Source organism: Choloepus didactylus, chromosome 2 (assembly GCF_015220235.1).
Source record: "Choloepus didactylus isolate mChoDid1 chromosome 2, mChoDid1.pri, whole genome shotgun sequence".
NCBI lineage: Eukaryota > Metazoa > Chordata > Mammalia > Pilosa > Megalonychidae > Choloepus > Choloepus didactylus.
The window spans coordinates 49,452,127-49,479,005 of record NC_051308.1 but is presented as its reverse complement, the minus strand read 5'-3'; the positions used below and the strand labels follow the sequence as shown (position 1 = coordinate 49,479,005).

At 39.4% G+C, this 26,879-nt stretch overlaps 1 protein-coding gene across 3 annotated transcripts in view; it reads right to left on the bottom strand.

Annotated features, from left to right (window-relative positions):
• Positions 1 to 26,065, bottom strand: part of KCNH1 (potassium voltage-gated channel subfamily H member 1) — a 405,567-nt gene extending 379,502 nt beyond the window's left edge. For all 3 annotated transcript variants that reach the window (XM_037824539.1, XM_037824535.1, XM_037824541.1), the window contains exons 1-2: positions 25,799 to 26,065; positions 378 to 501 (exon numbers count right to left, since the gene is read on the bottom strand). In XM_037824539.1, the coding sequence (XP_037680467.1) occupies positions 378 to 501; positions 25,799 to 25,877 (203 nt within the window). In that variant the 5' untranslated portion in view covers positions 25,878 to 26,065. The remainder of the gene's footprint in view (positions 1 to 377; positions 502 to 25,798) is intronic.
• Between the last annotated feature and the right edge of the window lie 814 nt (positions 26,066 to 26,879).

Here is a 26,879-nt window from a genome sequence, read left to right as displayed (position 1 = left end):
GATTCTAAAATTTTCATAATTTTTAAAAAATTAATCTAAAATCATTTAATTTTAATTTTATTTTATTTAATCTTTAATTTACACATTTAATCTAAAATTTTGTAGACTTTTGAGTTCACGCTTTATAGATAAAATGTTTTTTCCGAATATTTCTGCCTCCCTCCCCCATCTTACTGCCTGCAAGTTCACCAAGGTGATGGATTGTATCTTAAGTCTTCTTTGATTTTCCTAGTGCAATGTCTGACCTAGAAATGATACTGCAATAAATATTCCTGATTGATATTCCTGGATAAAGGCAATTACCAAACTAAGCCAGTTCCTTTTTCCAAAAGATACCATGATAGATTGTTCAACAGAACAACCCCAAACTTAAATACCTGCAGGTACTGCTTTTTTGCATCACTTCTGCCCTGTGGTAGCCAGACAGTTTGCAAAATCCATCATTGCTGTACACGATAGGCCAGTCCACTATCTGGGCATTGCCCAACACAAAATTAGTATCTGTTAAAAAAAAGAAAAGAAAAGAAAAGAAAAAAAGCACGTGAGACAAGACCTTAGTTGAGATTCTATGAGGATATGAAGTAATGTCAACCAATTCATGTATTTCTGCTTCCCTCCAAAACATGGAGTCTCTTGAACAGGAAAATACAAAAGAATAGTGAGGAATACAAAAGAACAGTGATTCATAACTGAATATTTTGAATACAAACGATGAGGTCACTGCACTCCAAGAAGTTAGCAACAGAAGCATGCTCAATTAAACAGGCAACAAATCATGCAGAAATCCAATGGACTGCTTTCAGACATATTCAATCCCCAATTTATCTTCCCAGTGAAAGTACACTAATAATACAGAGCAAGAGAGAGCCCAAAGGTAATTTCTTCCAGGCTTCATTCAGCATTTTAGCCTTGCCAGTCTTTTGGCCAGAAGCAACAGATCAGCCTTCGGCCTTTGCCCACCATGGAAGGAGAGGCCTTAGGGATGCAGAGGAAGCGAGATTGTGCACTGCCTCATGGAACATACAGCATAGATAACCCTCCCCTTGGTAAGAAATACTGATCGGGCCCTGAGCCCAAATGCTAGTGCTTTGTAGAGGCTGAGCAAAATATTCCCAATGATAAAATCTGCTCACAGCCGTAGACACTGCATTTCAGAGCTCTTTCACGGAGCACCAGCCTACCACTCACTTAGATGTGGGTTTTAACTAAGCCAGTTATGTCTGCCTGGCTTAGTGTGTTCTCACTACTTCCCACATTTTTGAAGATCAAAAGTCTTCAATACTTTTTTGTGCTCAGGAAATCAGCTGTCCCTCTTTCCATGTCAAGAGATTCAACTGAGCAAATAATATCCAGAACTTAAATGTGATCATTATTTTAGCTTGACTACCTTCTCTCCACAAATATGACCACCCACTGGAAAAGAAAAAGAACATACACATACCCTTCTGTTGTTGTAAACTAAAGGGGTATATGTATATATATAAACACATAACTATATATATATGCATACATATATACACATGTACATATATATATATACACACATGCACTATGTATAATGAAATAATAGTGTTATATAATATATCCCCATTTAAGACAACATGGGAACTAGGAAAAAAAATGTCTCCAAATTTAGAAAGCAGAGAAGGAAGCTAATATAAAGCATCCAACAGAATGATTCAGAGAATGGAAGTTCCAGAAGACAGAGAAGACAGCTACCTAGAGGTAAAGAAGGTAGATGTTCAGGATCTGAAGATATTATTGATAATCAACATTAAAAAGGCTATCAGGGTACACAATTTTGGGGGTGGGTAGGGAAAGGAATTAGACACATCAAAGAAAATAAAAAATATGCAAGACGGAAAACAAAATCACACTATGTCACAATTGTCATAATAATGTAGACAATTAATTTCCAATTTTTAGAACAAATTTATAGTCAAAGCATGGAATATTTAAATTATCATAATATCTGAAAGTAACCTTGTCAATTCCAACACTATAAAAATACAGATATTAAAAGTTTAGAGATATAAGAAAGAAAAACATGAGACAGTGTCTAAAAAAAGGTATAAATATATTACTTAAAGTTTCAAAGATGACAAATAAAGAAATAATATGATTATATTAGGAGAATGGGGATAGGGAATGCATTGAGCTAAAAATGCAAAGAAATTAAGAGAAGTCAACAAATAATATCTAATACTGATAAACTTGGAAATAGCTGTAATGCATGTTTACTTAGAGATATGGAAGAAACTATAAGAAGCTAAAATTAGAAAGTATGGTCTCTGGGGAGCAGAATGGGGAAAAAGATAAATCAAAAGATGATTGTTTTTTTCTTTACAAGCTCTTAAATTTGGTTTTTAACCACTAGCATATATTACTTTGATAAAAATAACATATTTGATAAAAACAATTTTAATGAATTTAATCAGAAAAGACTAATCTATTAATTAAATTTTTCATTTATTTAAATATGAGGGAATTGTCCTGCCCTAATCAAGACATCCCCTCAAAGAAGCTTTGAACAACCAGCAAAAACTGTCAAAAATATCTTTCTCAAAGCTCCAGAAAAATATTAAAGGATTGCAGTAACAAGGTGAATACTGAATCAATAAAAAACCTACTTAAAAGTGGTAGGATCTCTTGGCAACCTGTCTGGCCCCACCCCTCACCATCTCAGCACAGAGCCAGCCCGTGTTCCCAGTGTAGCTCCCTGGTCTGCGTTCCAGAGGGAGCAGAGTAACCCTTATGCACATACTGGGAGCATGTATGCCTGGCCCAATCTGCCTGGTGGTGGCCTGAGGGACTCACATTCCAGAACTTGCTCTGCATGAAGAAGGCAGCTCACCAAGCACTCCTAAATAATACTCTGGAAGAGCAGTCAAATGGCTGTCTGGGGAAAGAAATTGCTGACTGTCCCTTGGGGAAGAAGGGACATTCAGAACCATGAAAATGGGTAATTCCCAGGGCCACACATTCATGCCTAAGAGAAGACACAAAACAAGACACATGTGCAGAAAGGGTTAGGGTGGCCCCTACCCTTGGTTTCAAGTTATTCTCTAAACTCTTTGTATGGATAAGCCCTGAAGGAGAATACTCATGCAGGTCAATCTGCAAAATCTAGGAAAGGATTTTCTTTTATTCTTCTTCATTTTTTTGTTTGTTTGTTAGCTCTGGCATTGAAGAAAACCTCTGTCATAACACTAACTGGATACAAACTTAAGAAGCAGATGTCTCAGAGTCTAAATTCCAGCAATACATATCAAAATGTCCAGGTGTCAACAAGAGATTACAAAACATACAAAGAAACAGGAAGTGATGGCCCAGGAAAAGGAGAAGATTAAAGCATTAGAAACCATCAGTGAGGAGAACCAGGACAAAGATCTAAAGGAAATCAGGGAAATGATAGATGAACACAAAGAGAATATGAATAGCGAGATAGAAATTATGAAAAGGAACCAAACAGAGCTGAAGAGCACAATAACAGAAATTAAAAATTCCCAAGAGGGGTTTGACAGCAGATTGGAGCTGGCAGAAGAAAGAATCAGTAAACTTAAAGATAAAACAATTGATACCATCCAGTCTGAGGAACAGAAGGAAGAAAGAATGAAGAAAAATGAATAGAACCTGAGGAACCTGTGGGACACCATCAAGCATACCAATAGATGCATTGTGGGAGTCCCAGAAGGAGAAGATAGAAAAGACAGAGAGAATATTCAAAGAAACAATGGCTAAAACTTCCCAAATTTAATGAAAGACATGAATATATACATCCAGGATGCTCAACAAACTCCAAACATAATAAACCCAAATAGACCCATGCCATGGCATATTATAATCAAACTGTCGAATGCCAAAGGTTAACTTTATCAGAGAATTCCAAAAGCCCAAGAGAGAAGAAACATGTCACATAAAAGGGAGTTTCAGTAAGGTTAAAGGCTGATTTAATATCAGAAACCATGGAATGAAGACGGAAGTTGGAAGAAATATTTAAAGTGCTGAAAGCAAAAGCTGCTAAACAAGAATTCTATATTGGCAAAACTGTCTTCCAGAAATGAAGCAAAGATTAAGTCATTCCCAGATAAACAAAAGCTGAGGGAGTCTGTCAGTACTAGACTAGCCCTACAAGAAATGCTAAAGGGAGTTCTGCAGTTTGAAAGGAAGGACACTAAACAAATTGACAAAAGCCGCATGAAGAAATGAGGATCTCCGGTAAGGGTAATGAGATGGGTAAATATAAATGTCAGTACAAGTTGAACTCCACTTTTTACCTCCTACAGGATCTAAAAGGCAAATACAGAAAATGTAATAAGAAATCAGTGGTTTTGAACTCATGATGCATAAGCATGTAATTGTGGCAAGAACTACGTAAAGATGGAGCGACAGAGAAGTGTAGGAACATAGATTGTATGTACTAATGAAGTTAAGTTGGTATCAAAGCCAACAAGAACGTTATAGATTTAGGATGTTAAATTTAAGTCCCATGGTAACTATAAAGCGCTGGGGAATATGCAAACTCATAGAGACAGAAATTAGAGTACAATATGCCAGAAGTGGGGGGGTAGAGGGAACTGGGAAGTAATACAAAATAGGTGTAGGGTTTCTGTTTGGGGAAATGGAAATTTTTAGTAATGGAAGGTGGTGAGAGTACCACAACACAGTAAGTGTGATTAACCCCACTGAATGATATGTTTGGAAGTAGTTGAGATAGGAAGGTTTATGTTTTATGTATGTTTCCACAATAAAAAAAAAAAAGAGTAACTAAAGAGACAATGACAATTAAAGGCAATAATTAATCATGGATGGAATCCACAAGGAAGAAGAGAAGGCTCAAAAGGACATTATTGAGATACATGAGAAAACTGGAATATAGACCATAAGCTGTATATTAAATTTCTTGAGCTTGATAATTGCTCTTAAGGTTGATATATAAGTGAATATCTTTGTTATTAGGAAATTACCTGGCAGTATTAAGGATTCAAGGAGACTGATGTATATAACCTACATTCAAGTGTTCAGAAAGTGGGTTGATAAATACACAGACAGACAGATAAATGTAAAGATAGATAGACTGAATGATAGATGATGGATAGGTAGATAGAATGATACAGAAAATGTGGCAAAATGTTAGAATTGGTGTATCTGGGTATCTGGGGGGGATGGGGTACATTGGCGTTCTGTGTATAGAGTTTGAATTATTTTTGTGACTGGCATGTAAAGTTTGAAAGTATTTCAAAGTAAAATTTTTTTAATTTTTAAAAATAATAGGATAAATTTTCAAGCTCCAGATTTCACTGTAATTTATCATAAAAGTATTCTGGTCATCTTTTAAAGGTATCCCTCATTCCTCAACAATTCAAACCGCCCCTTATTGCATATTGCAGAACAATGGGGGAAAAAGCAGGTGCACTAAGCCTCTTCTTTGATTCTAGTGAGGAATCAGAAAAACAGAAAGTAAAGTAGGAATAGAATCATCAATCTATTGATCATCAACTCAGAGAATTCTCACCATAGATTGTAAAACTCCAAAACAGTTTCCTCTCACTGCTAATCCATGTAACAAATTATAGTACCCATGGGGCAAGATTCCCTCACCACTATGTAACAGAAGTTCTATGAATTTTCTCTTTATTCAGGGGTTTGGAGTGAATGGAGGCATGAATTCTAGTCCCCAGACACAAAGCCATTTGCTCCCAAGAGTAAAGAAATTCTTCCCCCTTGTGCTGGTATGGATGTATTATGTTCCCCAAAACACCATTATCTTTGATGCAGTCTTGTGTGGGCAGGAAAGGCATTGGTGTTGATTGGGTTGGAGACTTTTGATTGGATGTTTCTGTGGAGATATGATCACTCAATGGTGGGTGAGATCTTTCACTGGATAATTTCTATGGAGGTATGGCCCCGCCCATTCAGCATGGGCCTTGATTAGTTTACTGGAGCAGTACATAAGCTCAGACAGAAGGAGCAAACTTGCTACAGCCAAGAGGGACACTTTGAAGAATGCAGAGGAGCTGAGAGAGGAGCTTCAACTTACAGAGACATTTTGGAGATGACCTTTGAAAGCAGTCTTTTGCTCCGGAGAAGCTAAGAGTGGACAAATGCCCCAAGAGCAACTAAGAGTGATCCTTTTGAGGAGCTGAAGCCTAGAGAGGAACGTCCTGGGAGAAAGCCATTTTGAAACCAGAACTCTGGAGCAGACACCAGCCAAGTGCCTTCCCAGTTAACAGAGGTTTTCCGGATGCCATTGGCCATCCTCCAGTGAAGGTACCAATTGTTGATGTGTTGCCTTGGACACTTTATGGCCCTAAGACCATAACTGTGTAACCAAATAAACCCCCTTTTATAAAAGCCAATCCATTTCTGGTGTTTTGCATTCTGGCAGCATTAGGAAACCAGAACACCCCCTTCCCTGCCTCCATCCCCAACTCACACACACATAAATCCTGCAGTTGTTGACTGGATAAAAGCACCCTGCAAATTACCTTCCAGAATCTAACCTGTTTATATGTTGGGAGCTACCCGTACAAATACATAACACCACATATATCACCAGGGACTAAGGGATTCCAGATGTGACATTCCATGTATTAATGAGAATAGGTACTATTTATTGATATTTACCCTGTGCCAGCATGGTACTAATTACCTAACTATACATTAAGAATTTTTTTTAACCTTTTTAGCACTCTTTGCAAGTAGTATTTCTTTGTTGAAGTGTCATAGATTTCATTTTACTCATGAGGATGTTGTGTCTCTCAGGTCACACAACCAATTACAGTAGGATAGAGGTGAACTTTGAAACTGGGTCTACGTAATTTCAAAATTCATGCTTTTAATCTTTATCTTTCCTAGTGTCCTTATTCCATTAAGTACTATAATCTAACCATTTCTATGAAAATCCTTATAACACATTAGATTTATCTGCCTTCTTATAAAAATACTAAGCATAATAGGACTTGTTGATGAGTTGACATTGCAGTGATTGTCATCATATATCATTATTCTACCTTGTAATATACAATGATGCCCTTAGAAAATATTGAGATGTGTAGAAGTAATTGTTCCTCCTCTATATGCTTGGGTTCTCCTGTCTATCTTTTAAATGTTTTGTCTCTTCCCTCACTTGCAAATGATCAACTCTTTCTTCTTGAAATTTGGTGTGCTCATACTGGGGAAGTTACAGACACACTCAGCAGTGATCTCCCAGCCCTCACCCACCCTCTCTCCTTTTCCCCTCTTGCTTGTTTGCATGCTAGTGTTTGTTACATTTCTATTTTGCAAGAGACTGAAGGAAGCCTGGCGAGATGTTAAATCTTGACCAGTCTCAGATGCTTCCCAGGGCACAAACACTACTCATTGGCAGGGCCCCCTCCCCCTGGAGTGTATAAAAGCCCACGGTCAGTCAGTGCAGGTGTCCTTCATCTCCAACGTGAAGTGAGGAGTACAGAGTTGCTATGCAGTTGGCCTCCCCAGGAGATCAGCCACAATTGGTCCCTCATTTCCAATGTGAAGTGGGGTATGTAGAGCTGCCATCCACCAACCCTGACCTGAGCAATTGGTCCTCCCAGGAGACCAACCACAGTAAGATCTCTTCCCCTCTTCTTTTGGACACTTTGTGCTGTGTAAGCAATAATGTGGTCATTTGCTGGGAATCTGTTGTGTGTGAGCTTGTGTTCCCACAATGCATTGTTTGGCTACTTGCTCCATAGGCAATCTATTTCTCTAAAAATCCTCCTTCCACACAATGATAGAAGATGAGGAGGGACAGGAAGGGGAGGATAAGGAAGGGTGGGCTCCCCACTTTAAACTCGGGGTTAGGAGAGAACACCATACTGGGTAGCCCAAAGTTGCTGCAACCCTAGCCTCCCTCAGCTTCCATGGTACCTATAAATAATCCAGATATTCCCAACAACCCCTTATTTGCTGAAGCTGCATGAGGAGGACAGTTATCCCAGTGGCATGAGGTGAGCCTAAACCCAAGGGTTGCATGTCAAACTCCGCCAGCCTAGAAACAACTGGAAGATTCAGGAAAATGTCAGAGGTGTTCTGCAGGGCCAGCAAGAGGCTAGATTTGATCAAATCACACATGTACACACAGCCACACACATGCAGAAAGAGAAAGAGTAGGTGTTGGGGAAGAGGAGCACCAAGTTCTGGTCAATCCAAATGAATAGAATATAAATTCTGTAGCTTTGGACTTAAGCCGCACAGATTAGCTGGGCACCCAGTAACCAAAACACCAGGGGCCATTACCAGAGACCCAAGGAACTAGAAGGGAAAATAAGACCCTGCATGTGGGGATCTGAGGTCCCAGAGGTCACACAAGTGCTGCTTGCCTCCACTCCAGACGCCATCTTGGAGAGAAGCCATAGGATAGGTGGAATTGGAATCTGAGCCCAAGAGAAACTGAGTTATCCAAAAAGACAACTTGAACTGGAAGAGATACTAACTGGGAAGTTTTGAGTCTCCCCAACTCCAACCTCTCCCCTTAATATTGAATGGGTCAGAGCTTGTGAGGAAGATTAGATTTGTTAAATAAAATAAAGAAGTAAACCTGGGTAGGTCTGAGTAAATTTGCCACCATGCTCCAGGAGTATGACTCCTATCAGAATAGACAGGTCCCCAAAATTGGAAATCTCCCTAGAAAAGTGCACAAATTCTCATACAAGTATTCCACAATACCAACTTTGCTTAGCCAAGGCTTCTTAATTCCTCCAGGTGGTTGGCTGTATTCCCAAAGGTTGAGAAAGTAAAATAAGAAAGCTCTAGTGTAGCAACACAGATTTGTGAGCCAAATTCACAGACATGTTCCACATCCAAACATAAATGATTCTGGGATTATTTACCATTTTTTCACGTTCTGTAAATAGAAACTTATTTTGAACCCAAGCAAAACTTTATTATGAAATTCATCCACATTTGAACAAAACATTCAAAAACCGTAATCTCCCAAATCTGCAGCAGAATTGGCCTGATCTGGACACAAGAGTATTAGAGAATTTAAACAGAAAAAGTTAGGATACCTGCCATTCCTCTCCTATGAAGAGGGTACCATTATTTTCATCCAGACCATGTTGATTACGGTCACTGGGTCATTACCCCATGAGATAAGCACAGGGATTAAACCATTTTTGTAGATATTGCAACACGTCTTAGCAAATAGAAGAAACTTTTCCTAGGTCACACATCTAGCAGAGCTGGGACTAACACCAAAGCCAATGCTCTTATCTGTATAATATTAACATTCTGCAATAATCTGTAACCCAATCAGCAGAACCATAGCTCATAAATTATACAACTTCTTCAAAGTCCCTGGTGTACTCCAGGACTCCAGGTTTGGCAGAATAGATATCTCTAAAAGGCTCTATTCTGATAAAGAGCTTTAATGAGGGCAACACTTACCTTTCTACACCCTAGTGGGAGGGGTGTCCACTCACCCCTAGAAGAAGGCAATGTTGTAGTCAATAGTTTGAAGACCCCTCTCTTCATCCCCCTCATTTATACCTCCCTAGTCAGATTGATCCAAGCTATCAGTAGATACCTCAAGAGCAAAATGGATCTACTCTATGTGTCTCAGCCTCTCAGACTTGCCTGTACTCCAGAATGGTGGGAGAAGAGAAGGGTTGAGCTACTCGCCTCCTTGTGGTACCCAGAACTTGCTTCTGACAGGACCAGCCAGACCTCTGCTCTTTCAGTTCCATCTTCTTGGCCTAGAAGTAGGTGGGTAAGTCACAGGCTAGAACCCAAGGTCTAGTCTTGAGAAGGGAGATAGATGGCACTGCCATGTTTTCCAATTCAGTTTAACAATAAAGCTGAGACTGTACTTTGACCCTCAACTGACTCCTTCAGACAGTCTTCAACTGAGTGAAAACCTGGTGTGATGGTTAGGTTCATATGTCAACTTGGCCAGGTGATAGTACCCAGCTGTCTGGTCAAGCAAACACTGGCCTGACAATTGCTGTGAGGACATTTGAGGATGGTTAATAAACCAATAGGCTGGTTTATTAAATCATCAGTCAATTGACTGCAGCTGTAACTGATGACTCACCAAAGGGCATGTCTTCCACAATGAGAGAATGCAATTGGCTGGATTTAATCCAATTAATCAGTTGAAGACTTATAAGCAAGACAGATAGAGGACCTTCACTTCTTCTTTGGCTGCCCAGTGAAGCATTTCCTGAGGAGTTCATCAAAGTTGCCGGTTCGTTTCCTGAGGAGTTCATCGGACATCTTCCTTGGAGTTGACAGTTTGCTGACTGCTCTATGGAATTTGGACTCGTGCACACCCACAGTTGCGTGAGTCACTTTTACAGTTTGATAGTCAGAGACACCTCTCATTGATTCTGTTTCCCTAGAGAACCCTAACTAATACACCTGGAGAGCATGAGGGTAAAATAGGCTCCAACACAGTATCAAGGATAAGTCCGAGATCCAGAGGGTACTGAGAGGTCATCCAATTCCCTGTCTCCTGGCACTGCCAAATCACACTGGTGAGAGACTTCACAAAATACCTCCAGAGGAAGAAGCAATATGATCCCTTCTAGAACACTGATAGTGCTTTGTAAACTTTTTAATTCCAATCTTCTTCCTTTAAAAAAAATTTTTTTAAAGAGACCAGTCCCTTTCAGATGATAACCTAATAACTTCAGATATGTTACTGATGGTGAATTCAAAGGTATGGTAACAGATAGGGGTGATGACTGTTTGTTAATGGGATTAGAAGAATCAGAGCTGTATTGAAGATGAATAGGAATGAAAAGGGTGGTTTTAAGGCATGTTTCCCACAGATCAGCACCACAAATATAGACAGGGGCTTGCGTGATATACTTCAAAGGTATGACACTAACACAGAGAGTTGACAACAGAAGAGTATGTGGGAAAAATCTACATATTGCATACTAGGGACTATAATTAATAGGAATACCAAACTAGTATTACACAAATACTAGGGACAAATAATTAAGGGCTGACAAGAGCTAAGAGATGTTTGGGATCATGAAATTATTTAAAATGGAGTGTGATGAGGATTGTACAACTAACTGATGATAATGTGAAATATGGATGGATTATCATGGACACAACATATGCTATGTGAATTTAGGAAACCCTACCTTATCAGTCAAGCCCTCGATATTGAGTCTTGCTTGGGTGAAATTTATGGTTGTAAAGGGGAGGCTAAGCCCACCTATAATTATGCCTAGGAGTCACCTCCAAAGAACCTCTTTCGTTGCTCAAATGTGGACTTTCTCTCTCTAAGCCTAACTCTGCAAATAAATTCATCATTCTCCCCCCAATGTGGGACAGGAAGCCTATGATGAATGAGCCTTCCTGGCGACGTGGGACATAGATTCTGGGAATGAGCCTGACCCTGGCATCGAGGGATTGAGAATACTTTTTTGACCAAAAGAGGGAAAAGAAAGGCAGCAAATTAAGGTTTTAGTGGCTAAGAGAATTCAAATAGAGTCAAGAGGCTGTACTGGAGGTTACTCCTATGCAAGGTTCACTTAGATATGCCAAATGACCACAATATGATAAGCCCAAGTCAACAATAGTCCTGAAAACCTTAAAGAATACCTGGATTCCTATCTGAGACTCTATAAAAGTTTCACTCACTAAGTACATTCATCAGAAACTTAAATCCTTCAGAGTGCTCCTATGCCAGCTAAGTCCCCAAATCCAGAGGCAAGAGCCTCTTCAAGAACATCAACCAGATGTGTTCCCTTTGCTCATGTAGTTGACACCCCTTTTCAACATGAACAGATTAGGGTGGTCACTGCCTAGACATCCCTGAAGATCAGGAAAGTGGTAAACTACAGGAAGGGGCAGCAATAGACAAGATGAAATTTAACAGAGGATTATGAATATTGAATCTTTATATAATTTTCTTTTTCTTAGTTGCTAGGTTATTAGAAGAGCTAAAAGGAAAGAACTGAAATGATGGAACTGTAACACATAGCATCCTTTGAAATTTGTTCTATAGCTACTTGTAAAATTGTATTTGAAAGCTATACCTTTTTGTATATATGCTATATTTCACAATAAGGAAACAACTGAAACTATGGCACTATAATTCATAACAACTTTGGAAATGTCCTATATATCTACTTGTTAAATCTTACTTTGAAAGATATTACCCTTTTGTATATATATTTCATAACAAGGAAATAAGTGAAACTGTGGAACTGTAACCTATAATTTCTTTGAAATTACTACTTGTTACATTGCACTTGGAAAGTTATCACTTCTATGCATATATGTTATATGCCACAATTAAAAATATGATTTAAAAAAAAGAGAGAGAGAGACTAGTCCCTTGCATGCCTCAGGTCCTCTATCCTGTGATGGCTGGTACAGTCAAAGCATCACCATAATCAGTTATGGTTACACCAGTGGCCCCCCAATGAACCCGGCCTCTTCACATTCATGGCCTTTTGTGGCCCTCTCCCCTTCAATCAGGGTGGGTCTGTGCCTTGCTTCAACCAACTGAATGCAGTGGGAATTGATGCTGTGCCAGTTCCAAGCCTAGGCCTCAAGTTCTGGCAGCTCCTGTTTTTGCACTCTTATGAGCCCTGAGCTGCCCTTCTCTATGTAAGAGGTCCAGCCATGCTACTGAGAAGAAAACCTGGAGATTCTACATGCAAAGGTCACATGTGAGAAAGAAGCCCTGAGATGACATGGAGAAGAACTGAGAAATCTAGCCAACACCAAGAACCAAGATCCCAGACATAGACTCCAGTCAAGCCACTCCAGCCAACCATTAACCATTCAAACCATCTAGTAGAAGTACTAGATATGTGAGGGAAAGATCAATGGGGAGTAGAGAGTTGGGTGCTAGTGACTGTGCTGTCCCTAATAGGCTGTGTGGGTAAATCACTTGCAGACCTAAGGGGCACAGTGGGGGTTGAACCACATCTCCATGTGTTTAAGTTTCCTAAGCTGCTCAGGCAAATACCAATGCAATGGCTCGGCTTAAGCAATGGGAATTTATTAGCTTACAGTTTTGAGGCTAAAAGAAAGTCCAAGTCAAGATGTCATCAAGGTGATGCTTTCTTCCCAAAGACTGTGCATCTGGTGCTGGCTGCTGGCAATCCTTGTTCTTTAGTTTGTCACATGGCAAGGCACATGGTGGCATCTCCTGGTCTCTTCCTTCTCTTCTGGTTCCATTGATTTCAGCTTCTGGTTGTTTCCTCTGTGGCTTTTTTTCTGAGTTTCATTGGATTTATGATGGACTCCAGTAAGAGGATTAAGACCCATCCTGATTGAGGTGGACTATGCCTTAACTGAAATACCCTCATCAAAAGGTCCTACTTACAATGGGCTCAACCCCAGAGGAATGGATTAGATTTAAAAACATCATTTAGGGGGTACATACAGCTTCAAACCGCCAGAACATGCTTCTGTAAACAATAAAATCTGACATTCTAAGTAACTGGATTCATAACAAAGAACAAATCAATGGATGCTTTTGCAACCTGGAACCTACCAGGTGGAGTAACCAACCACAGTCATTACCCTGAAATATCACTTCTCTAAATACTAGATTCTGCAGACCTTGGGTCACTTTAAAAATAGAAAAAATACCTTCTAATCATAATGAACTGGGACGCATTAGTCACATTTCAGGTGAACCATGTTGTATCAGGCTTTTGCTCAGTGGAATTGTCATAATTTGGGAACATGATATGATGTGCAATGTTTGTGTAAAAATATACCAAATTGTATCAAAAAATGTATCAAAGGATCCTAAAGGAAAAGTAAATCACATATTGTTGGGCCCATTTTTTTATACAGAAAATGCCTAAATGTGTCTTTGCAATTGGTGAAGCCCAGTTAAGACATATGCTCTTGACATGTTGAAAAAAAAAAAATTACAGTGCTTCTGCAGGTAGAATGTGTAACTAACTTCCAATTACCAAGAAGCCCACTCTGAAGTACCAAGCCTGCTTCCAAATTCATATTTTCTGAACTGATCCAGTCCCTCCTTCATTGTTTAGTAGGTTCAGCCTGGCTGCCCTTGCTGCCCTTGCCATGATTTATTCATTGGCGGTCATCTGAAAGCTTCCCTGTGTCTCCAAGTCTTTGATGCAAATTAATCAGATTCCACTGCCTCCCTCTGATGCCTTTTTACCCCCTGAGGGGCCAAAGCTGCAAGAGTGCATGCAATTAAATGTAAGGTTTCCTAAATTCAACCTTCCTCAGCCCACACACAGTTTTCCTCTGGTTCAGAGAAGAAAACAAACATCCTCTAAATATTTAAAAGACTCCCCTCTCCCCACTGTGTAAAGTTTCTTCAGCTGACCGGGGCATGAGCCAAATCATACCGCAGTAGTCAGAGATGTCAAAATCATCCAAACCTACCATTTGCCCATAAAACATAATACAGAGATAATCTAAAAAGAAATTATTAGAAAATTGCATCTCATCATAATTACCACAACTAACAAAGGAGAAACTAACTAAAGCAATGACTTAGAAAAGTGACTCAGTTTAGGCAATTACACAGATAAAAGCTAAATTCAGCAAGCAGGTCACACAAATTTATCGTTCCCTGCCAACACTGGTTATTTAGAGGGCTACAATAAATATTTCACAATATACTTCTAATAACTTGAGAAATTTTACTTAGAAGACAACACATCTTCCTGACACTTTGTAATGTTATAGATTATTAAGGATATCAAAGCTCTTGCAAAAAACAAGTTTGAAAAAAATTATTTTTCCTTTCTTTCAAGACAATAAAACAATAGAAAGATAATGATTGACATAAATGATGAGAACAAGAGGGATGTACATAAGCACTAGACAAAGACCAGGCAAGAACAGTTTTATTTACCTAAACCTAAATAATCTATAGCAGAAATTATTTTAAATAAAAACACATCAAGATTTGTTAATATTGGAAGAAATGAAGAGAATGGAGTGAGAAACAAAAAGCTATGATATACCTAAATTAAACAACTAAAATCTTAATATCTGCAAAAGTTATTTTGTAGATCTCCTGTGTTTTTCAACAATAAAATTCCATGGACTGACTCTCCTAAATTGTCAATGGCCCTATCTTTGCACAAAACAAATTGGACTCCTAAGAGTTTCAATAGTTATTTGCTTTGTTTAACTTTAATATCCTACAGAAATATATTTTTGATTAAGTTAGTAAATTACAATGAGGAGATTTCAATTGCAAAAGCAAATTCAAATGTTAATTTACTGTGTAGTTACCCATAAGTACATTATCTCAAAAGCATGACCTCCATCTTAATTCAGCAACAAATTAAGAATTTTAAAACAATAAAGACAGACGAATCACTTTCACAAGCAGTATAGAAGGGAATGGGAATATATATGAAAATGTGGTAGAAATACAGATATTTTTATCCCTAATTGAGAGAACAAGAATAAAGTTAAATGACTTGAAGTTATTAGGTTGAATCATATAAAATTGACATTTTGTAGGTTGAAAATGGTCATATGTGGGCAATTTTATATGGTAATCTAATACAAAGATAACCTATAGTTGAACCACATCTAGTGATATAACTACATTGGAAAAATGAAGAGTAATAAAGGTAAATGAACTATCAATAATAACAATTATTATTATTATTATTATTATTATTATTATTATTGCTTTGTTTTGATGTTAGGGCTTTGATTTTCCAGAAATTTTTGATGTCAGAAGTCAATATTGTAAAGTTGGGGAAAACATAATGAAAAATGTTATCCTCCATACGAGTCTGGAGAACTAGAGAAGAAAATAGGCCTAGTTATAGTTTAAAAAAAGAAAAAAAGCAACCATGTAAGTTTACTATAAAAATCTTTCTTAATGGTAGTGTGATAATAATGACTAACACAGAGTTAACATGTGACAGGTAGTATGCAAAGTACATTAACATGCCTTATCTTGTTTAATCCTTATAAAGACTCAATTTGATACCAACTATTATTACCTTCATTTTACACACAAGGAAACTGGAGTCAGACAAGCTATTTAATTCACCCAGGATTTCAGAGCTACTTAAGAAGCAGAGCTAAGACTTTGACCCAGGTCTTCCTGTTTCCAAAGCCACTGTTCTAACCTCTGACCTACTGTATTGCCTCCCTGGAAGGGGAATTCAAAACAAGAAACAATTTAGGAGTTTTACAGAATCTACTGTAAATAGTAATAGAGATTCTACTACTAGAAATTAGCCTAAGACAATTTACTTAATCTCTTTAAATTTCTGTTTCTGCACTTACAAAATGGGAAGAATGATAGAACCTACAGTGAAGATTAGAGGAGATGATGCATATAAAACTTTGGGCACACTGCCAGGCACACAAGTCAGAAAGGCTATTTAATTTGCTCAAGGTTTGATTATAACCAATATTTACAATTGGTGGTTATAACTAATATTAGCTGGCTTCTAATGTTTCTGCTAACCTCTCAGTTTATTCAGGCTCTTGAGAAAGAAACATCTAATATTATGAAACTACAAAAAGATGGAAGAGGGACATGAAAGTAGTTCACCAAGCCTGCAGGTGACCAACTTGCTAAGTGGAACAAGGTTAGGCATATGCTTTATTGGGTAGAACACAAAGTGTTTTATATGTGAGAGGAATACTGCAATGCACACCCACTCACCAGGTTTACCCCCATGACTGGTACTGGTGCAGATGAAAGCCTGAGGTAGAACTTAATCCAGAGAATGGGTAACAGCTTTAACAGTCACGGTCACAGAAGAAAAATTTGGCACACTCAAATTGGTAATTTGAGGAGTGTTTAATAAAACAGAGGTGTTTACAGAGGTGTGGAAGGCATATAGGCAGTAGTGTACTGGTAAACTCTCTTGGGGAGAAAATATCCTGATTGGTAGCACTTGCTAATTTCTGTGATATAAATACTACACCCTGGCAGATTTCAAGCCACCAGGTGAAGCTACTGAGCTAGGAGGAGAGAAGTGATGTACATAACCTGGTCTGGGTTGCTGACACCAACCAGCTCTAGCTTGCTCCAGCACAACATTGAGGAAAACCTCAAGGGAAGTGCGGTATACCCCACACTTAGCCACAACTAGAAACTTTAAGCCTTCCATCCCTATCCAAACCCAGAGAGAGGAAAATAGCCACTCTAAGGTAATCCTGCAGGGAGGGAACTGAGAGAGTAAATACACAACTTCACGCCCATCCCTCCCATCTCCTGGCAGTGCACCCACAGGCCAAACCCAGCTAGGACCTAGAAAGCAAGGCATCCCGGGGATGTGATCCGTACATGTTAGCCTCAGGGAGATTCAAAGTACAACCTTATGTCAGGGATTGATTTGGGTGATGAATGTACCACTATTAATGGTACTGTAAACAATCGAAAGTACGATTTGTTTTGTATGACTGCGTGGTATGTGAATATATCTCAATAAAATGAAGATTAAAAAAAAAAAAACTAAAAAAAAAAAAAAAAAAAGAAATCCAATGTATTTTTATGTTCTAAGTAAACAATGGCCCACAAGCCAAATCTAGCCTGCAAGCTAGGATGATTTTTATATTTTTTAATGATTTAAGGGAACAATCAAGAGAATAATATTTCATGACTTGTGGAAAGTACATGAAATTCGAATTTCAGGATCCATAAATAAAGTTTTATCAGAATAAAAAAAAAAAAAAAGTACAACCTTAATGATGTAGCACAGAACTCTAATCAGTTCAATCCCAATAATGATGACAGGGGGAAAAAGTAAATAAAATAAAATCTTAAAAATCCACTTTCAGTTGAAATACTGTTTTACCACTCAAATTAATTCCATTTTCTTTGCCATGACTGTGAAGTTCTAGTCTAAAACATCTTTTCCAAATTCACTCTTAATAGGAAACAAATTTAGGCAGGAGACAAATGTTGATAAATTATGCCAGTATAGTATCATCTCTCAAATGCTAGTCCAACACTTTGAGAGGCCAGTGGAGGATGCCTATGCCATTGCCTTAAGGGAAGAATCATATCTCTTCTTTCCAGAGACACTTAATGCCATTGTAGTACTTAAAAAAAAGTATAGAAGAAATAATTTAGAGGTACTTCCCAGTTAATAATTACATTAATCACTATAGGATGGACACAAAAGTGTGGTATTTTTTTGTTTACATAATGAATAATGTTAGTATGAGTAATCAAAGTGATTATTGGCATAACTCTACAATATCCAACCAGAAGAGTTTTAAAAAGTTTTGTCTTTAACAGGGGTGCACAAAAGTTACAGCAGACATCCTGGGAACTGAGGGAGTTGTTGAAGTTGCCCAAACCATAATCTGTTCAGCAAGATTACACTTACACAGAGAACAACCAGAGAATCAAGTAAACACCAGCATCCAGGATGTGCTGAAAACTCACAACAATTGGTGAGAGTTACCCTAGAGATTTTTTTAAGGAAACTTTAACCACATCAAAACAAAGTTTCACAGATTATGGAATCTTCTTTAAATTGACTTAGGAGATTTGGTCATTCTACACCCAACCTCACACAAAAAAGAAATAGCTATAAAATCTAAGAATATTTTTGGGTGGGATGTTGGTAAAGGAAAAATGCCTGATGTGTCAGGTCAGTGTAACATCTGTAAATCTTCGAGGAGATTCACAGAGATGTTGGTCCTCATCATGGATTCTTCAGTGAGAACTAACATCACAAAAGTCTCCCTCATTTTGGTATTCCCAGTCTCTGGCACAGTATCTGGCACATAGTATGTCTACCAAGTTTATAACACTGAAACTCAAGCTAATCTTTCCTTTTTGTGTTCATTTTTCTTTTTATTTTGATCACTCCACTAAATCTGTACCCTTCCTTATGTCATTTTGGGTTTTTTGTTTGTTTTTCTTTTTGTTTGTTTGTTTACTGAGAAATTGTGGATTTACAGAACAATCATGCATAAAATACAGGATCCCCATATATCACCTGTTTTAGTTTCCTAGGTTACTTAAGAAAATACCATGAAATTGGTCGGGTTAAACAATAGGAATTTATTATCTTACAGTTTTGAGGCTAAGATAAAGTCCAAATCAAGAAGTCAACAAGGCGATGCTTTCTCCCCAAAGACCATGGTATTTGGGGGCTGGCTGCTGGTGATCCTTGTTTCTTGGCTTGGCACATGGCAGGGCACATGGTGGCATCTCTGGGTATCTCCCTTCTCTTCTGGGTTCTGTTGATTCAGCTCTGGCTGCTCCCTCTGTGGCTTTCCCTCTCTGTCTGAATTTCACTGTGCTTATAAAGGACTCCAGTAATAGGATTAAGACTCATCCTGATTGAGTTGGGCCACACCTTAACTGAAGTAACCTCATCAAAAGGTCCTATTTACAATAGCTTCACATTCACAGCATGGATTAAATTTAAGAACATGTTTTTCTGGGGTACATAACACCACTCTTTTATTAACACCTTGCATTGGTGTGGTACATTTGTTACTATTGATGAAAGTACATTTTTAGACTTGTACTATCAACTATAGTCCATGGTTTAACTTAGGGTTCACTGTTTGTATAGTGCAGTTCCATGGATTTTTTTTTTATTTTATTCTATTAACATATATATAACCTAAAATTTCCCCTTTTAACTACATTCAAATGTACAATTCAGTGCTGTTAATTACTTTCAAAAGTCATTTTCTTATATTTCTTTCACTGAAACAAACATAAATCACTCCCTAGTTCCTTCCCACTTCCAGCTCTAATTCTTACATAATCTCTGTCCCAGGGTTTATGACAACCCAATTTTGGAAAATGAATTTCCTAAAAACAAAACAAACAAAAAACTACCCTCGCATGTGCCCTTTGCACATAATTCTAACTGTGCAAGTCTTTCAGATCATTTACCATCATGACAAGACCAGGTCTTGGTGGGGAGCTCACTGGCCAAGGGAGCTCATGAGAAGATTTAAGCACACAGTATATTCTGATGCCTCCCAAAGGACATGAAGCAAATTTTGTTTTCATTTCATTTCGATCATGTGCTCATTACTAACATAACCCTAAATGACCTTGTTTTATTATACTAGATTATTTGGGCAATGTTACTATTAAAGAAAAAAAAAAGGAGAAAATAGCAAATGTTGGCAAGGATGTGGAATTATGGGAACTCTCAAACATTGCTAGGGGAGTGTAAAGTGATACAAACCCTTTGGGAAACTTTTGGTAGCATCAACCACACTTAAACATATGTATCATAGGTATATCCAAGAGAAACATGTGCTCACATGCCCCAAAAGACATGTGCAAGAATGTTCCTACCAGCATTGTTAATAGCAAAAAGTTGGAAACAACTTACATGTCTATCAACAGAAAATGCATGCTATGATCATACTGTAGAATATTACACAGCAGTGAAAAGGAAGCGACAATACCTGCAACAACACGGATGAGTCTGAAATTGAAAAGAGAATACATGCTATATGATTCCATGTTTATATAACAGACAAGATAAACTGTAGTATTCAGAAATACAAACCTAGGTGGTAAAATCCAAAGGAAAAGCAAAAGAGTGATGACCATAAATCAGATGTCTTCCTTCCGGAAGAGTTAAGGGAGTAGAGATCAGGAGGGGTCACCAGCCTTCTGCAATACTGATAAGGTTCTATTCTTGACATAGGTGGTGATTACATGGCATTCACTTTATAAAAATGTGTGCAATGGTACAAAATTCTTTTATGTGCTTTTCTCTCTGTGGTGTTAATCAATAATAAAGAGTTTTTAAAATAGCAAGGGAGAAGACTCAAGACAAGAGAAGATAGCTGTTATGAGAGTATACAAAAAAAAGAAAGGATGTCAGCTGAAAAAAGGAATGGGCTAGATCAGTTTTGTCCCACAGGGCAGGTCTTGAATGAGTGTTAGCTATAAGGTGACAGATTTTGGTAAGACAAAACAACAACAGCAAGAAAAAAGTAAAAGGAGAAAGAAAGCAAAGAAAAAAGTTCACCGTGATAGTTCCTTAAAAACAGAACATTCGTTGTAAGAAAGTAAGTGTCCCACCACTGTAGCTAGTCAAGCATGGGTTGGATAACCAACAGGAGGGATGTTCTGGAGAAGATTCCGATGCTGGAAAGGAGCTGTATAGAATGTCCTTTCAGACTTAAAACTCTGTGATTCTACCTTTTTTTCTCACTAGTTGTAGGTGTGACCTCCTAGAGAAACAAACAAATACAAACCATAGCCCAAAGATCCCAAATCTATAAAGCAGAAACTCTATTTACCAAAAAGGGTGCTTTTAAATAAACAGCTGAAGTATATTTTAATAGTTGTTTGTAGGCCATTAACTAATCAAATCTATAGGGAGAGGAAGAATTGAAGAACTCCAAGGTAATGCTCAAGGAAACACTGCCAAATGAAGCCTAATCATAAATGAAGAGCTGGTGTCAGGAATCATGAAGCCAAGGATTCAATTCATCCCAAGTGTTCCTCAAAGGCATCTGTTCTTTTAAGACAAATTATTTAAAAAGATGAAATTCATTAAAATCATGGATTTCAAAAGCTTCCTTGCCTTCATTCCTCCAGCTATTATCAGTCAGCAGATTCTACTTTTTGACACTTTCTACAAAAGACAGCTGGGCCTTGGCTGAAGGTTGTCTTAGAACATATTACAAGAGAAAACAAGCTCTGTTGAGCTAGTAATAATCCAGATTATCATCCATTCCCCTCTCAGAGCAACAATGGATTTTAACCAGTTTTCTGTTGTATAAATATTACCATGGCTCAACACATCTATAAGGAGACACATTACCCACGGCTCTCATCCTGTTTGCTAACTAATTATATCAACAACCTGAACCAACTTAACACTATATAAAAACACAGCTGATTTAGCAATCTGTAAATTATACATATACATAAATCTGTACCAAAATGTGCTACATTTCACTCCTGCATGGGTTCTTACTGGCACCTACGATTGTTTGATACAGGTTCCTGAACACTAAAACATATGTTCTGCGTAGAATGGGACCATTCAGGGTAAATTTTTTGTACTTTCCTGGCACCAAGTTCTGCCAGCCATCCTCAGACCTCCTATTTGCTTCAGCGAGCATTCTGCAGATTCAAGCAATCATCAAAAAATACTCTAGAACAACACTTTCCAACCATGAATATAAAGAGAGAGAGAGGCTGGCTTTGCTTTTGTGGCAATGAAGTCTAAGAGAAGGATCAGAGAGGATCTGAAAGGGCAGTGTCATGTCATAAGCAAAATCAAATAAAATCTGGGGTCTTCATTATTCCTGCCGACTCCTTGCAACAATCTCAAAAATAGAAAATTACCAAGTCTGTCCTTCAAATGGTATTCAGAATGTATAAAATACAGTTAAACTAGCTTTCAATGCCACAGACAAGTAAACACCTTAAAAATTGTCTTTAAATATGACAGGTCTTAATAAAAGTTGCAGTCAGGAAACACTGGAATAGGGGCAAGAACCTTGGACAAAGATTCACTAGAAAGTAATCTACTAAGATAAGGAGGTTTTCTCGTTTTCCACTATATTCCCATTATTCAATAACTTTGCTCAATGAATCTTTGTGGAACGAATAAACAAGTGACAACTGCTGACTAGTCCCTGATACATGTCTAAAACCTCCTTTTTCTAACTCTGCCTCTTACTGACTAACTGTAGGTAAATCACTTAGACTGAGGAGTCCTAGTTTCTTAAACCCTGAAATGGAGACACTGTGCTTCTCTGCTGGCTTATGAGGATCGAAGGTGATTTTCTATGGAAAGTGACCTGGTACTTGATAGCAGGCCACACAAAAGTAAGTGTTCTCTATCCTGCCTTATGCCTTCTACTAAATCACGAAAAAGGTAAAAAGACTGCCCTTTTATGAAACATAATTAGCTTCTCCTTTGTCCTGTTAGACTGTTTGGATGTGGTAGCATGGCTGTTAGCCAAAATAGATGTTGCTCTTCTTGATATGACATTTGATTTCATCTCTCCTGGGAAATGATGCTTCTCAAGAGAAAATAATGATAATTCAATGAATTGTTACATGGTGTCCCCCAAACAACATGATACTGGAGTCAAAAGTCTTGGGGTCTCATCAATATCTGGGAAAAGTTGCTTGCTTCAATTTCTTCACCTACACAGTGATAGGGAAGGAGAGGTAGACTAGACAGTATCAAAGGTCTGTCTCATCCTAGTGTTCTGAGATATCCCAGAAACCAGATAAAATAATCCCCCCTCAACAAACCCCCTTCTATTACCCATTAGGATATAATATGAGTAGTATTTTTTAAGGACAATGAACAGAGTTCCAGAGCCTAAGTCAGAAGGCTTGGAGAACCAAGGATGCTACTAGGAGGGATGTAATATATATTCTAAAGAACACTTGATTTGGATACTGTGTACTCTGCCACTTTAAAAAAGTCACTTAATATTCCTAGCACTCAGTTTTCTGATCTGTAAAAAAGGAAGAGTAATACCACACAGGATGACTGGGGGGAAATATCTAATAAAATAATTATACAGTATTGCTATTTAAAGGTAAAACCTATTTAAACACTGTAATGTCCAAAAATAGACTGGTGGATTTTAGGAGAAAATCAATATTTTTAAATAGACTTGTTCCATCACAGTAAAATAATGTAATGCATGCAGATATTTTGATATTTCTAAGAGTTCACATTTTTTCCATTTGTGTGCAGGAAATATTATGAAAGAGACTACTAAAAACTTAAATCCCACATTTCAATATTATAATCTTTTCTTCTGAAATAAAAGATCATTTTAAAAGTTCATCAAACTGTAAGTTTTGTTTTTGTTGTTAATGTTGTTTGGTTAACTGAAATCAAGCTGTTGGAAGTGGTGTTGAAATTAAAATGTCATTGCTAAAAATATCCCCAGCTACTTTTTCTATTGGCCTTCTATGTATCTTTACAGAGAGGATGTGGCTCTAAGAAGATCAACTAAACTAGAAGGTAGTCCCCCCTCTCAGTGCCAGGATTCTTAGATCCTCCTACAAAACCCCAGGAACTTTGTAACTGCAACATGTAAGATTCTCTTACTGTTCTCTCCACTCAAAATCCTTAGATACAGGTTTTCTCCTCTAACTGAAAGGTTACTGCCTGTTATCCCAAAAATGGAATTTTCATTGAAGTATATAAGAAACTTGATGTCACTGACAATGGGATGCCCAAATCTGCAAGATTGTCTCCATCCCCCCCCCAACAGGCCAATAGCAATAGCAATAACACCAAAATAATTCTTAAATAGTGATTTTATTTAAAAATCCATGAACACCTGCAGCTTTTTTCATAGTGAAGATGTTCACTGCAGCTTTCACATAGCAACTGCCATCTCCTTGCACTCCTAGGCAATGATTTAACCTTGCTCTAAAAGCCATCTCAGTTGGAGCAGGGAAAATCTTGATGAGCAAGGAGACCAACTAGAATATTCCTCAGTTCTCATATTCTTAAAGGACACACTCTAAAGAAATGATCATTTCTTTTCTAAGACAGTACTTAAATAATACATGATGTTTTGCTACCCCAGTTGAGAAGTTTTGATTATAAGATAAACTTAAATAATTTTTTAATTCAAGAGTATTAATTAGCATATGTCACTTTTAATGCCCTTCCCCTGAATCCCAAATTAAATCCAAATGGAAGCTCAAAATTTTAAACACAAGCTCCTTAAGGCTCCAAAACCGTGCTATTTACACATTTTTGAAAACTACTTCCTGAGTTAACTCCTCAAATCCTCCTGAAAGGAAGAATGGCATCTGTCTCTAGAAGGAGAGAGGGTGTCCAGGAGCCGGCAAAGTGCATCTTTAGGCTTGGCTCCCTTTCATTTTAGCTATTTGATGAACGGGTGTGCGCTGCACCTTCTAACTGCCAGGGTTCCTATTTGCTCTGCAATAGCTTGAGCCAGAATTGCTCCGCTGTGGGTCCGAAAGGCATTTGAAATTGTTCCGTTTCCATTCTGCTGCTAGGATTCTCGCCTCCCAGCACTTCGTGCTACTGCTGTCCATCTTAATGTCACAGGGAAACAGATGAGTGCTGTGTAATGGTTTATTGAGTAATGGATAGATTTACAGGGTTGCTGAATTTGGCAATTTATAGGTGAGTGAAGATGTAAGGGTGCATAAAACACTGTTGTGGGATGGGAAGAGAGGAACTATGACTACCACTCCACCTGTGTCCTCCACCTCCCACCTGAGTCCAGGAAAACCATCTACCCCTCAAGAGCCTTAACTTAACCTCGAACAGAGAGATGAGGGTGGGGATAAAGGGGTGGAAGCAGGCAGCTGCCGGCACATCCCTAAATCCCCACATCCCTACACCTCGGACTTCTAAGCTGTAGGGATGGAAGATAGAGGCAGCCGCATCCTCCCACCCTGTGGGGTCCAGAACTCGGAGTTGCGGGTCTCTATTGCTGGCTCTCGCTGGGGAAAGGCTGCATCTTGAGGAGCACACCGAGAGCCAAGAGAGCCTTCGCGGAGGGGTGAGCAGTGCTGATGAACGCGCTGCCGCTCCTGCTGCGTCCAGCTTCCCATCACTTTTCCCAGGACTTTGCTCATTAGCTGTCACACTCTCTGGAGATGAGACCGAGGTGTGAGAAAGACCCAAAAGGCGTCCCCAGGAGAGCTCTCCTCTTGGAATGGGGACCCATCAGACTCTGCCCGGCCCTGCCCACCTTTCCCAGGCGGGTGCCCCGGCAGGCAGCCCCGGCCGTCCGCCCGCGTCGCGGCTCCTTGCAGAGCTCGGGGGTTCTGCAGCATCCGCAGGCTCCGAGCGGCTGGAGACGTCTGCAACAAAGCTTGGGTAAAAAACCTGGGTAAGCGAAATGTGAATGCACCTCTTACCATTGGACCGCCGGACAATATTCTCCAAAAACGTGTTTTGAGGGGCCACTAGCCCTCTCCTGCCCCCGGCCATGGTCATTCTCCCGTCAGCTCAGGGTCTGGGGGACGTCCCGGCGCGGCTTCTCACCGCAGCAGGAGGCTGGGCACGGATACCGCGCGCGATCCCGACTCGAAGCGTCCCATGCGCCCCGCGGCGCCACTGGCGGGCAGGGGCTGCAGCTGCAGCGGCTCCCTCCGGCTGCCACCCTCGCGCCCTCTTCGCGCCTCACTCCCTGCGGCCCGCCTCGCAGTGCACTCGCGCCGGGCTGGGCTAGCAGCAGCTGCCTCCGGGTGGGCGGAGAGAGCCGCCTCGCCTTGGCCCGCGGCGCCCCCTGCCGGGCGTGTTCCACCAGACCGCCTGCGGGAGACACGCGAGGGGGTTGGGTGGGTGACCGGGAAGCGGCAGGCCGCGGTGGGCCAAGGCTGGGACAGCAGCGCCATCATCTGGGCACAGCCGAAAAGTGTGTTCAGGATGAGCCTTCGGTTAAGTCGAGAGGACGGGAGACAGCCGGCAAGTTGAAGAACCAAGATTCAAACCTATCTTGGGTGTGGAAAGAATTTTTTTTTTAATTTTAAAAAAGGACCCACAGTCCATGCTCTTTTCACTACCCCATGCCTCTGCTCCTTGGATGCTACAGTATTCATCACGGTTTTCTTGGTTTGGTTTGGTTTGGTTTGGTATGGTTTTGTCAGCCCATCCGGCACCCCACCCCCCAACCACCTTTACCTATCTAATCCAAAATGGGGCTTTACTGGAAGAAGACTGGGGTGGCTCAGAGAACGAAGAGACAAGCAGGGCCAGGCAAGCAGTATCCCAGGCGGCTGAGTGAGCTTGCTTGGGTCCATCCCTGGGGAGTGTATTCACCCTGATAAGGTCACCACAATTCGAGTGTTGGGGGACCATGATGATGTAACACTCTTCCTTTGATTTGCTTTAGGTTGGAGCCCCTGAAACCTCTGAGGCTCTTGGGACACCTTCCTGCCTTCCCAAAGATGTTCTTAGTCTGATTTGTGAGAGTTGCCCCACCCTAAATCTGAAGCC